Source organism: Phoxinus phoxinus, assembly GCF_949152265.1.
Source record: "Phoxinus phoxinus genome assembly, chromosome: 8".
Taxonomy (NCBI): domain Eukaryota; kingdom Metazoa; phylum Chordata; class Actinopteri; order Cypriniformes; family Leuciscidae; genus Phoxinus; species Phoxinus phoxinus.
The window spans coordinates 26,244,437-26,259,218 of record NC_136883.1 but is presented as its reverse complement, the minus strand read 5'-3'; the positions used below and the strand labels follow the sequence as shown (position 1 = coordinate 26,259,218).

At 38.1% G+C, this 14,782-nt stretch overlaps 1 protein-coding gene across 4 annotated transcripts in view; it reads left to right on the top strand.

The window, feature by feature from the left end:
* LOC307003011 (UPF0606 protein KIAA1549) overlaps positions 1-14,782 on the top strand; it is a 54,566-nt gene that overhangs the window by 20,014 nt on the left and 19,770 nt on the right. For all 4 annotated transcript variants that reach the window (XR_013798606.1, XM_079621050.1, XM_079621052.1 and 1 more), the window contains exons 3-11: positions 2,646-4,802; positions 5,040-5,128; positions 6,619-6,787; positions 6,907-7,037; positions 7,722-7,911; positions 8,547-8,606; positions 9,079-9,224; positions 11,036-11,213; positions 13,725-13,909. Coding sequence is in view for 3 of the 4 variants with exons in the window: in XM_079621050.1 (XP_079477176.1) it covers positions 2,646-4,802; positions 5,040-5,128; positions 6,619-6,787; positions 6,907-7,037; positions 7,722-7,911; positions 8,547-8,606; positions 9,079-9,224; positions 11,036-11,213; positions 13,725-13,909 (3,305 nt within the window). In the remaining variant the exon portion in view is untranslated. The remainder of the gene's footprint in view (positions 1-2,645; positions 4,803-5,039; positions 5,129-6,618; positions 6,788-6,906; positions 7,038-7,721; positions 7,912-8,546; positions 8,607-9,078; positions 9,225-11,035; positions 11,214-13,724; positions 13,910-14,782) is intronic.

Genomic DNA, 14,782 nt, shown 5'->3' with positions numbered 1-14,782 from the left:
TGTTGAAGGACTGCTACTTATGTTATGTCTCATATTCATGTTATGAGTTTCATTATGTATTTTGAACCTTGAGTTGCATTGTATTTGATTCGTTGCAGATGACTGGCTGTGCTTGCATTAGCATTTGAATATAAAGGGCAAAGCATAAATGAAGAACTAAAAGGTATATAAATGTAACCTTTTCTGCTAAAAGTGGAGTACCTCCTTTGTTTTGATTCATTTAACTTAATCTGTCTTTTTACATCTGCAGTTTTGAAATCTGTCTTTTTACATCTGCAGTTTTGAATTCAGCAAGTCACAGTTCATTTGTATTTTTCAGTTGGAAAACATTTCAGTTTTGGCTTGAGGTAATTTGTAAATCATCATAGAATATGCATTGATCTAGTTTCATCATAGAATATGCATTGATCTAGTTTCACGTTGATAAATTCCTCCTTGCAAATAGTCCTAATCCTATTATGATATTATATTGAAATTTAGGTCATGACATTACATTAATTTTTATATTGGTCTAAATCCATAAAGTGCACCAGGTAGCACAATGAAAATGTGGTTTTATTATTATTCAACTCAAAATAAATGAGGAGGAATAATTTACCTAACCTCCTATGGGAAAACTAGTCACATCTGAATATAGGGTTAAGACCCTATTAGTTAGTTTTGCTCACTCTGGTGCTTCATTAAGAAGCTCCTCACCTTTGCCTTCTATCCTTGGTCTCAGAATGGGTCATTTCATTACTGTGCAGCTGCTTCTGAATATCAAGCCAAACACTGCCAGCTTTTATGCCCAACCTCTGCACCCACCATAAAAAGCAATGCACATGGAAAGTTTATAAAACGTGTAGTGGAATATAAACCATAGAGGCCGATACTGCTTTCAGGAATCCTTCTTGAAAGTGGCCCGCTTAATTATTTAAATACTCTCCTGTTTCGTGGCCTTGGCACATTCCAAACCACCCGCACATGTGCGAGATTGTGACTGGTAATCACGACAATGTGACTTATGCAGGAGAAAAAGCCTTGAAGCATCTGGGCACAATGGCATGATGAAAGCCTCAACACTCAGACTTTTTGATGTAACTCTGCAAAATAATATCTAGTTAGGCTATCTCACACTGCATTTGTGTTGATTAATGTCTATTAAATTGAACAAGCCACATCAATAAATAGCACTCAAGTCAATGAATCCGTTTTCATAAAAAACATTAGTGGGGTAGGTTTTATTCTACTTTAGTATGTTCTAGGTCAGTGTTGCATTTTATCAGTTGTCCATGTTCAAAATCGATATTGTTAAAATGTTACAAATCTAAATCAATTACTTGACCTTATTGGTTCAAAGGTTGACTAACTTAATATCAGATGTTGAATAGAGATGTGCAATGTGCAACTATGGTTTTATACAAAAAAAATTCCCAGACAGTTTTTCTAAACTAAACTATATATATACGAAAGGTGTAGTTTAGGAAACAAAATAAATTCAGATTAATTTGCGTTAATAACACAGAAACTCTGAAACTCTTTGCTTCGTAAACCTCAGATTTGATATTTAAACGCATGTATGCTAATGAATTCCAATCATTCGTAAATTACACAATTTGTTCTGCTCATTCGTAAATTACACAATTTGTTCTGCTCAAATCATGAATAAGGAAGGGTTCTATCATTGTCAATAATAATGTAACGCACTTCTTATCTATCATGTTAACATCACAGGCTAAATCTTATAGTGTGTAATGGCGCTTTTCCACTGCTTGGTACGGTTCGGTACGGCACGGCACGCTTTGGCGCTTTTCCACTGCATGGTACGGTACGGCTCGGTTCGGTACGGCTCACTTATGGCGCATTTCCACTGCATAGTACGGTACGGTACGGCTCGCTTCGGCTCGCTTTAAATGGTACCACCTCTGTTGAAGTTCCAAGCGTACCGTACCGATACTAAACGTGACGTGAAAACACTGCAGATCACTGATTGGTCAGACAGAATCGTCACTTCAGCGTCATTGTATTTTCAACACAAGACACTAAACCCGCTAGATTTAAATAGCCAGACAACAGCCAACGCAGTAGCAACTGTTTTTAGAGTATTTACTTGACAAAATAAGTTTAAAAAAAATCACAAAAGAAATGGCTGAATCGTGGTCAGTGGACGAGGTGCAGACGTTCCTCTCGTTGATTGCCGCCGGACCTACAAACAGTGTAGGGACAAATTAGAGGCGACATATTAACGATCAGTCCCACCCACTTTGAAACGGTACTAACTGCAGTGGAAAAGCAACCGAGCTAAAGCGAACCGTGCCGTACCGAGTTGAGTCGTACCACGCAGTGGAAAAGCGAAGCGAGCCGAACCGTTCCGCGCCGAGACGAACCGTACCGGGCCGAACCGAGCTGTACCATGCAGTGGAAAAGCGCCATTAGTGTATCCTTAATTAGGGCCAATTCTATTTTTGAACCATTTGTTCACAAAGCCTATTACTTTTGCTTACAACTATTACAGAGATGTAGGCTTAGGCTATGTTAAATTGATAAGATATCAGCATTGATTTGTGCTATTAACAGTTTTTCATATATATATTTTTGCTCTTTTTTTATAGTTTGCATCAGATAATTTAATTTGTTGGATTTTATTGTCTTTGTGTCTCCCTTAGTCTGGCCTTTGGAGGCTCCAAACATGCCAAATGATTCTTCGATGGAAGTCCTGCATAATGCATCCACTGCCTTGTCTGGATTTTCTCTTTCACCTAGTTCGGATCCATCCAAAGCCACCGAGAATTACAATCACAATTTCAACACTGGATCAGTATTCACTTACTCCTTGAACTCTGCCACAATCCCAGAGCCTCTTGCCACTTCTCCTTTACTTTCCTTAAACTCTGGAGAGGCAGTTGGATCTACCCACAGAGGTTCCTCCAGACAGCCTCGACAACTAAATTCTCCAGTGCCTACATCCCACAATGTGCCCTTATCTTGGCCTGCTATCAGCCCAGCTCCCCAAATCCCACAGGGTACAGATTCATCTGTGCCTTCTAGCTTGCCTTTAGTTGGACAAAATTCTCCTTTGAGAATTCCTGATGAAAATCCCATTCCTTCCCCTCAAACACAGAATCAGACGGTGGGAGCCAGTGATACTAATGTACCTTTTGGACACCAATTGGAACCATCCAGCAAAATTAAAGACTTTCAGTTACAAGCCAGCCATGACCCAAACACCCAATCAGGCTATCTGCAGTTGGAGCCAAGTCATATGGTTTTCATACATACAATAACTTCAGCATCTGTCGAGCAAACTATGGGTCCACCTGAAGACTTTTTTCCAACCTACACCATGGATGTGGACTATGGTTCTGGAGATTACCTAGAAACAATGTCCTTCATGGGATCTGAAGGTAATGACTACTCGCTGGTTTCCAATCTCCCATCTGATGTGTATGACTTTGAGGACTCAAACTCCGAGACCTATGATACTACGTTTCCCACAAGAGTGGGGATTTCATTTTCCAGCAAACACTTGTATCCCTCCTCTACCAGTGTTACTAGTTCTTTCTCCAGCAAACTTGTTAAAAGTTCCAGTTTTAATAGCAATTCAACCTCAGATGGAGCCAACACTGACTTAACCAAGCACATAACAACCTTTCAGAGTTTTACAAATATTGTGCCCTTAACCATGTCAAGCCCTCCAGTTTTTACGAGTGTTTTGACATCAGACCTTGGCCACACCATTTCTCTATCACTTTTAACCATCCAACCAACCGGAGTCCATTCTCTACCAATTGTCCCAACAACTTTAGATGTCTTAAACCAGAACCAGTCTGTCAACGAGAGCTCAGAGTTGGCATCTGATTGGGCAGGCACTGTTGCCGTCCAACCCACTGATGTCCTTTTACCAGACATGAACAGTTTAGAATACTACACCATCCAGTTGACCAAGGACAATGGTAGCTTGCCAGAGCACACAGTCAATCAGACGGTCTCTAGTGTTTTCTCTTTCATGCCGGTTGGCACCACAAATATTGTGAGCACTAGAACCTACACCATTGACCCAAGTTACATGCTAACAGCTTTGTTTGATGAAGATCTACAGCCGGCAGGTAACGGTTCCTGGACTGAGGAATCTTCAACCGATCTCTCTGGATTTGAGCCTTTTAACACTACTAACCTGGATCCCTCTGAAGTTACACCTAGTCTAACGGATACTACAGTGCCATATTTGGAGCCGTCGTTTACACTGACACCCTCAATAGACCCTTCAACTTCATTAGGAGATATAAACTCAACCACTGATTGGGCTACCACACCTTTTATAGCATACAACACTTCCTTACTGGTGACTGACCCACCTCCGGTGACAAAAGAACCGGATGGCATGTCTTCTGTTAATGACAGCCAATGGATTATCACCTCACTCGCAACAGAGACACTCTTTACTAGTAGTGTACTTCCCACTTTAGTAACCACCTCTATCAGTGTTTCTGAATTACCAACTGACTCAACCTTAAACGTCACCTCCTCCCCCCCTGCAACCGAGATGGCTGACGAAGGATTTGTGTCTGGAACACCATCTGACACCATGGTTACTGATGGCGATAAGACCACACCGATCAGTAGTCTTACAACCACGTCCTCTCCAGTATTACATAATGACACCACCGTCACGTCTTTTACTATCACAAGCTCCAACAACACAATGGTGACTACTACTGTGAAAGACACATCAGGTGCAAACCTAACCACAACTCCTCCAACAACTACTGCCCGGTATTATCTCTGCAACATCACTAAACCGGACACCTACTTGATCAGAGTTGGTAAGACAGTGAAAATGAATTTGCTCTACACAGTATATATGTTTACACCAGCAAGGTGCTCCTATCATTTTTTTTTAAATGATCAAATGTGTGACTCAATCCATAAAACAGATGTGCCTTAAACAATAACTAGATTTGCATCCATGCAACATTACTTTTATCTTATTTTATTTAAATGTTCTTTTTATATTCAAGGCTCCAAGAATAGCATCAAGCTTGATATTTGCTCTGTTGTAGGGTTTCCTCCAGGGTCTACTGTTGGATATGCTAAAGCCAAAGTCAGAGAGATTCTCAAAGCCGAGTACAGCCGCTCAGTGGAGCTGCAGGTACTGTAGACGTGCGATTTAATAGGTTTATGTTTTGTTTTCCTCCTCTTTTTTTGCTTGTCTTTATTGATTCAACATCTCTTCTAGCCTGGGAAAACCCAGACCACTTCCGGCAAATTTAGATTTGCTCTGCAAGTGGGTCTGGCAAAGAGCCCATTGAAACCCATTTCCAATCCGTCGAAATAGCGGCACCAATCAGAAACGTTGGGGCTGGCTTTACACGATGACGACAGAGCAGAGACGGTGACGCAGATTTTGTACATTACAGAGATGGATGCCGCCGTGGAACATCACAATATCACTCGTTCGATATCGCGTCTGTTTCTAGCGATTTAAAATTGTCATTTTCGTTAACACAAACAGAGAATTGCTGAGAGTCTCGAGATGTTTCTCCGTCGCTCTGCATACGTCATGTCATTCATCGCTCTGATTGGTTTTAGATCTATCCGACGTCCGTTGGTGACGCCCCTGTGGAAATGAATTGTCTATGGAGCTTTGCCAGACCCTTACTCAGTTACAACTGAGAGTGGTCTGGGTTTTCCCAGGCTACATCTCTTCTAAATCTATTATTACTCTATTAAAACTATTATTTTATACAATATTAAATGATACAATTAAAAATACCTTGATTGTAGATACAATTCATGCTTTTAAAAATTACTTAATTTTTTAATATATAGCTAAAAGCTTTTTAATGGTGAAAAATTGTGAAAAAGGTGTCTGAAAATATGCAGTTTAAATATTTAACCTAAAAATCATTCTAGTTTTCTTTAATAAAAGACCATTAGCTGGGTTTCCACGCCTATATTTTTGGATATTGCATAAAAATAAAGAATGGATGAAAAATGTTACCAGGAAAATAAAAAAGTGCCAATTTCCATGGAAGTGTTTTTTCTTTTCTTCGTCTATTAAACACGTAGGAGGAAAATGTTGCTTCATTCATAAATAGTTTTTGCAATTATTTCTCTTTTTTTCCCCGCATAAATTTAATTCACATCTTGGGTGGAAACACAAGTATGACATTTAGGTGTTTTTCACCTCTAATTTATCAAGAAATTATCAAGAAAAGTAGTTTCTGTTATTCAGACTGAGGAAGCTGTTTGTAAATTAGGCAGCATTTCTCTAAGCTTTTTTTTTTTTTTTTATGTATCATAATAGTTATGGTTTAAATCACAGAAACTTTAAATATGTTTTGTAATTCAGTGATGTGTAAGTGAAACATACAGATAAAATCTTCCCTTCCTGTTTTCTCTTTTGGGTCTTCATAAACAAACAACACCTAGTTTGGCTCAATGGGAACGGAATGGTTCTTTGCAACCCCTTGCATTTAAACACAAATCATCCTTGACTTTTATATTATATTACAGGCTCACAGAAAGGCTTTATGATATTGCTCTATGTTCTTGAAAAGAATGTGAAATTGCTATTACAAATATGATGTACAAATCCTTGACATTTAATGTTCATAATAATTTCTTCATGTGTTAAAGGTAGTGAAAGCTCCTCCAGATTTTGTGTTTCGTGCAGTGTCTGGTGCAGTGGTGTACACTGCCATATCGGTCATTAATGCCCTGAGAATCTCTGCTCGGACCACCAGCTCCTTTATCAGCGTGTCACCGATCAGTCCTGTACCAGGCCTGCAGTACCATGTACATACAGGTACACTGCAGTGGAAACTGCATGTCACAATTATTGAATTCTTTTCATTTAGATTTTGTTGCATGTCAAGATGTCATGAATTTCACCAAACATTTGAACTATATGCATGTGTTTTGCAGTACTTCAGTTTGTACCCAGCCACATAGACGTGCATATGTGTACCTTCAGTGAGCAGACAGAGCAGGGTCTGATCACAGCCTTAGCTGAAGTACGCCGACGCTCACAGGAGTCCACAAACTTCACTGTGAATGTAAGTTGACTGCTTTACCCAGTTAACAGTATTAAGAGCTCAACTGAGTTTCAAACACCAATATCCTGACACTGAACCCCTTCAAATCCTCTTAATTGCTTCTTATTCCAGTCCGATTTGCTTAAATTACTACTTGATACAGAAGTTTTATATGATGCTAATGTAAACGAGCCAAACGAGAGTTTATTCTGGAACATTTTTGATGTTGGCAGAAAGAAGCTTGCTTTTAAATTGTGTAAAGTGAATCTGAGGCTTGATTGCCTTTCAGTGCAGTGGGATGACATCATCTCCTGCTGTTTGCTCCGATTGGATAAGTTCAAACGTTGTCAAGGCAACAAATCTAATGGCTCCTCTCTTATTCATTTCATTTACTAATGTTCAGGAAACTTTTAAATCGATAAGTGAGTGTGATTGAAGACAAGAGATTTTTTTAGATTAAGATATTTATTATCTACTATTTTAGTAACTAAATCATTTAATTGTTTTATATATTAAGATTTTTTTATATATAAATAATTAAAATTTTTTTTTTTTTAGGAGCTCACATTTTATTGTGGATTTTTTTTTTTTTTTTTTTTTTTTAAACCGTAATTTCTAAAATCCCTTTCTGGAGAATGAGTCATTCTAATGTCTAATTGCTTTAGTTTCAGATAATTGTATCTTAGAGGCTGAATTGTTTTGTAGATTTTAAACATCACACTGAGTCCTATGGGCAAGGCGGCACAACTGCAAAAGGTTCCAGTTGAGATCACCTTTGCTGTGCGTGATATGCGCGGGTATGTGCCGGGGACAGAGGTGAGCGCTCTGCTTCGACAACTTAGCATGGTCGAGTACAGCTACTACCTGGGCTTCCCTGTACGCCAGATTGCAGAACGTGAGTCCACACACTCATTACTGTTCGATTACATACACTCCCAAAACAACTTGTATATATAGCATACATGTCATGAACGCAGCTTAAAAGCTGGCCCACACTAAAAGATTTTTAAATTGTGAGAGACCACAAACATGACGATAAAAAAATCATAATTTAACAGTTTTGTTCCTGTAGTGTGAGGAGTGTCACGATTTGACCAAGACAGCACACCACACACTAACAGATTCAACTCGGATTCCCATCAACACGGGAAATCTAGCAAAATCTCTCGGGGTCAAACGTGACTTTAGAGTAAACCAATATGGCGGACAACGGATGAGAAGAAATGGCGTACTGATTCAATATCGTACCGTCTCACATGACAATCTACAGATGCATGTTTGTCCTCGTGGTTCCCCACACACAACCAACAGGATTTCTGATTGTAAATATTCAACATGTTGGATATTTACGATTTGAGGTCGGTGCGGCACCGGTCGTTCTTTCCGAGCAGATTCAATCAATCTTAAGAGACCCCTGATATGATTGTAAAGCGCTACATATGAAAGCGCTATATAAATGCCTCATTCATTAACACATCTGAACACATGTGAAATTTTTAATGTTTTTTTCCCCCTTCTCTTCACCATTAGCATTCCACTACCCAGAGCTGAACACAACCCAACTTCTGCGTTCTTCATGGGTTAGAACAGGTACTGGCCCGCTGATGTTAAGCTTAACAAAATACACTACCATTCAAAAGGGGGTCGGTATATATATTAAATATTAAGAGCAGCACAAATGTAAAAATATTGAGCAGCACAAACTTTTTTCAACATTGATAATAATAAGAGATTTTTTTTTAGCACCAAATCTGCATATTAGGATGATTTCTGAAGGATCTGATGCCTGGAGTGATGATGCTGAAAATTCAGCTTTACAGCACAGGAATAAACTACATTTTAAAACAAATTAAAATAGAAAACAGATTTTCAAACAGATTTTTTTTATTAAATAAATGCAGCCTTGCGGTTCATTGAGTCTTTACACAATCGTTCAAAAGTTGGTTCGATTTTTGAAAATTTTACTATACAATCAAACAACCAGTCTATTTTAGAAACAGAAATGAGCAATTGCAATGCCATAATGTCATGTATTACATATTGTTTGTGTGTGTGTGTTCAGTGTTGTTGGGAGTGTTGGACCAGCGTGTGAGTGACAAGATCTTCCATGCTACTATTGAGAGGAGACTGGCTCTGTTGCTGGGCGATGCATTGGGCACAGGGCGTCGCTTTAAGAGAGCAACTAGTGTGGGAAACAACAGTGTGCAGGTTTGTAAATCATCTGTGTTATGTGGCCTTATTCTATTCATGCTTTCCATGCATGAGCTCATTGGATTCATTTATAGAGCTCTTCCTGTGTGCATGCCTAATGCCTCTCTGGATTCTTAATCAATCTCTGTCTTTGTGGCACATCCCCACACCTGCTCTCCCTCCACACATCATCATTCAGGGACAAGAAGTATCCATGGCAACACCCTCCTATTCATCCTTGGCCTGCAGAGCCACTCAAAAAAACAACCATTTCACCCCTGTCGGCTGTCGGCGCGTCTTACTCCAGCTGCAGTCTCAGATAAATTATTGAACACTGCTTGCAGACAGCTAGTGTGATTCTTAAAGCATTAATTTCTTATTCTGCCTACACAGAGACGATGTTTCTGTTTCATAGAGACCTGATTGCAGACTAGCTGACCTTATGGTTTCCAAATGACTTGTGTTGATAATGATAATGACAAGTCCTAGTCCGTTAATGACCGCTAATTAGCTGAGAAGTAATGGAGCTGTGTTAATGATGCTCAGTGATGTCATTTCCAATTTTAGAGACGTGATGAATTTTGGAATGTCTTGCAAGCACTCTTGCATGAATGTAGGTTGATGATAATCTGCAAAGCTTGGATGTACTTGGATGGACATTGTGTGGCCGTCCTCTGTGCTGTTTCTGATAATGCACCCTGAGGTAGCAACACATTTAAAATGAGCTTTTAACGTCCCTGGCCAGTGAGAGTTCACTACTCGGGGCTCGTAATGTAGGTCAAGCTCAGGTGAAGCCCTCACTTTGCCACTCTCTGTTTCCACCCCAATAACCATGGAGACTAGAAGCATATTAGACTCATCTTTTAGACCCTCAGTCTCTCTGAAAGCCTTTTTGGGTCTTTTTGTTTAAAATACATTTAAGTTTTAAGAAGATAATTGTAGCCAATTCAGAGTTTTGATTCCTATGTTTGCGTGTGAGGAACAGTTAGGATTTGCATACTGTTAAAGTTCTGAGTTAAAGGAAAAATTTACTCAAAAATATCAATTCGGTCATAATTTACTCACCCTTTTTGTCGTTTCAAAGCCAACACGTGAATGTATATGTGAATAAAAGGCTAAATTCAATATGTTCATATAAAGCGATCGTGTCTCTTCAGATGATTTGGACTAAACCGCTCAATGCATATGGATCAGTTTTACGTATCTCTTTATGAACTTTTTGAAGCGTCAAAGTGGTAGTTGCATAGACTGTGGAGGGACCGAAACTCTCTTGAAAATATCTTCATTTGTGTTTTGAAAATGAACGAAAGTTGGGTGAATAACCCTTTAAGCTTAAAAATTGCACCATAAAAGTATCATAAAGTTGGTCCATTCTAGTGTTATTTATATATTGATGAATATTTTTGATAAACCTTTTTATATTTTTAATTTTCAGTTTTCATTTTCATTTTAGCTGAAGTTTTCGTAATGTTATGTGCTTTTGTCATTTTGCTACTTTTTTTATTATTTCTATTTAGCTTTCATTTATTTCAGTTTTTACTTCAACTTAAATGATTCTATTCACAAAATGAGACTGAATGATTCTTTCACAAATTGGACTGATCCAAATACACAATATAAAATTGTAACATGGAAACGATGTTCTCCATAAACTCCTACACAAAAGAGTTTTGCAATGCGTTGTTGTTGTCAAAATTTTGGATTGAATAGTTTCAGATGCCGAATGACATGTATAAAGACATGCATATATAATGTATTAAAACAATACAGTGAATTAAATTGCATATTGAACTTTGTGTAACGTTTTTTTTTTTTTTTACTGTGTTCAGATTGTACAGACCACTCGTCTTGTGGGCCCTGACAACCCTCTGGAGATTATCTACTTTGTGGAAGGAGCTAGCGGACAGAGGCTTCCCGCCGCAACCACAGCGAACACGCTCAACAGTCTTGACGTACAGCATGCAGCGATCATCATGGGATACCGCATCCAGGGAATATTAGCACAGCGTGAGCATTCAGACTTTTAATACTTTCAGTAGAAAAAATCAGTGGGGGAGGAACTACATAACATAGGATTGGAATAAACTAAAATACAATAATGGAGGGAAAAAAACAATGATGAAGTGGTCATTTTAATGATTTTGATTGATGTAACATAGCAGGCAATTGTTTTTGTGGAAACATTCTTTATTTCTTCTGCTCTAAACGTCAAAGAGGAGAGTTCAGATAGCATGACATCTCAAGAGAGCTCTGCCTTTTTATATAACATTTATATGTGGTAGGCTTACAACTGCATTACCCACAGCATAAACACTAGATTCATTAGACTAAATTTAGTAGCTTCCTGTTGTATAACATCTTGAATTTTAGCATAAATCTTAATAGGTCTCCAATTACAGTGAATTCAAAAACAGGACCATCCTGAATTATGGATGTTTGCCGTTTAATGTATTCAACATCATAAAATGGATCAAATGTTATATTATGCATATATATAATATGTGGCTGATTTTAATGCAAATCTGATTTGACTGAGGTTTGAGATTTTGGATATTTCATTTCTTTTACATTTAGATGATATTTTCCATCACCCAACTCTCACTTAAAGTTAATCTTTAAAAACAAATAATTTAGTAAAACTGTTCAATGTAATCTTAAGCAAATCTCAAAATATACATCCATTATTAGGGGCTATTCACACAGAATGCATTTTTCGAATCCGCTGCGCTACTTTTCCATTGTTTTTCAATGTAAACATGCACTAGAAGGACGTCTTTGACTGTTGCGCTCGGTCGCACGTCTTTTGTAGCGTCTCGAGCACGACACAGCGTTCTAAAAACACGGCTTCTTCTAAAAACTTCTTTTCAACAAAACGTTTCTCTAGACTTTGCGCTTTTATTCGTTCCATTGATCATCGTCTCAGGTTTTAACAGCAAAAACGTGTTATGGGTGAACCGGCCCTTGTACTGTATTTTTATAATGTTATAATTTCCAAATTCACTTGTAGCATGTAAAATGATGGCTTATCTAGTATATCAGCCAGAATTGTAGTATCGGTGCATCCCTGCTTAAGGGGGAATCAAGTTTTCTTTTAGTGTCTGTGCCTTTAAACCATTATTATTGTTATTTTTCAGCAAAACTATTCAGATTGTTTGGTATAAACATGTTTAACTAACCAGTTTCTCTTCAAAGTGTTGCTGCACCATGATAGAAAAGAGAAAAAGTACTGTAGAGGACAGTTTACGTTCATTCTAATCGTGTCATGCTGTGTGGCAGTGCTCTGACTCTAGTCTGTACGCTTGTTATTGCAATATTTTTTTCATAAGACAGCAATTTATTTTTTACTTTCAAGAAGTGAATACTTTTTCTTTTCTTTTCGGGAAGGACATATTAAATTGATCAAAAGTGACAGTAAAGACATTTACGGTTTTACAGGTTTAAAAATGTCAAATATATGCTGTTCTTCTAAGCTTGCTATTTAAAGGATAATTCCGGTATTTAACACCTTGAGTCTATATTGTAGTTTGTTTTGGATGAACAAGAGTGGTGGACAAAATTCTGTTGAAGGACTGAGTGCTCGTTAATATAAATGCGCTACCGGAAACGGAGCTGTTTACATTTGGTCGATGTAGTCTTTTTGCTCGCTTCCGTTTCTCATAAGGCTAGCGAGCAGAGCAACTGTGCTCCGGGAGAGTAAGCGAAATAAACAAACAAAACCTTCATTAATTGTTACTTGTAATATGAAGTTGAACTCGACTGTGACCGTGAGTGTCCCGCGAGACATAAACATCAGTTATCACCATCAAGTGGTCGGGAGTGTGCTAACGCTTCAGATTCAAATATTGAGCGGAAGTTACACAGTTGTGAAGTGTCTGAAAAAATAGTTCCACTATAGCAAAATAAACGGATTGGAATCATATATTGCGACGATATATTGTTTATAATCATCAACGAACACCACTAACCACTCGGTGAGTTTAACAGTTTTGTAAACTAACATTATTGGCTGTTTTAACACGGACATGCCCATTGACTCCAATGTTAAATGGGTCCATGGCCAATTCTATTATAGTCAAAAACTCGAGAGAGGAACCATTGTCAAAAAAATTTTGTCCACCACTCTTGTTCATCCAAAACAAACTACAATATAGACTCAAGGTGTTAAATACCGGAATTATACTTTAAGAATCCTGAAAAGAATATTAAACAGTACAACTGTTTTCAACATTGGTAATAAGAAGAAATGTTTCTTGAGCACCAAATCAACATATTAGAATGATTTCTGAAGGATCATGTGTCACTGAAGACTGGAGTAATGATGTTGAAAATTCAGCTTTGCATAAATTAGAATAAATGCCATTTTAAAATGTATTCAGATAGAAAACAGTTATTATATACAGTATATAAACAGCCTAAACTTTGTTAAAAACATTTAATAATCTTACCAACCCTAAACTTGTAAATGATACATACTGTCCTTAGTCACTGATGTTCTTGTTTATCCCTGTGTATGTTCAGCTGTGGAGAAACAGGCCTCTCCTTCCTCAGACACAGAGAAGACCAACACATGGATAATCGTAGGGGTGGTAGTCCCCGTGGTGGTGGTCGTCATTATAATAACTATCCTGTACTGGAAACTCTGCCGCACTGACAAACTGGAATTCCAGCCAGACACCATGAGCACCATCCAGCAAAGACAGAAGGTGAGAGAGAGAGACTGGAAATGCTATGTAATGATGCGATATTAAGGCACTGCTTCTCCTGACATATCCTGACAAAACTAAGGTTCAACTGTATGTCATGTCGTCATTTTCTTTTATTTCATTTTCTGTTGGCTAAGTCTGCTGATGTGTCAGTGACATTGCTAATAAGTAAGTGGCTCCTGTGAGTCTGAGCTGCTTATCTCGTCTCTGATTTAAATGACTGTAGCCGGATACAAGCCAGCTTTGAAAGATCAGAATTGGATACATGGGGATGTGTTTTATGTTGGCTATCTGCTACTCTACCCATGTATGCTAACAGTTCATCTTGGCATTGGGAAGTTCGTTTAGACAGTTCATTTCAATGATCCGATTCAGTCGTTCGTTGAGTCATAAGTCAAGTGTTCCCAGAAGTCGCTGCGTCATTTTCTGTAGTGAAATAAATGTTTATCTTTTCTTTCTAATGTTTACCTCTATCTAATTTTTCCAGGGTTTTGTATGGGTTGTCTAGGCATGACCTAAACATATTTTCAAAATTGACTAATGAGTGTGTTGTCTGAATGACTAATCAGTCTTAAGGAATCCCTGTGTATGTATGTAGGGTCCACCAAAACTGTCTTGAAATGTGTTTTGATAAGAGACAAGTTTTTCCAAATTTTATTATATACTTTTTCGATGACTAGCCGACCATCTGTCCATCCCTCGACTAGATTGTTTAAAAAAAAGTGTGATATTCTGATCAGTGTATTTATATAAATTAGACCCTTTAAGTTAATTTCATTGAATCATCTTTAAAGCACCACCGTTATGATCACACACATTACTTTGTCTTTGGCTATTGCTTCACATCCCATGCTGTTTTTGAGTGCCCTGTCC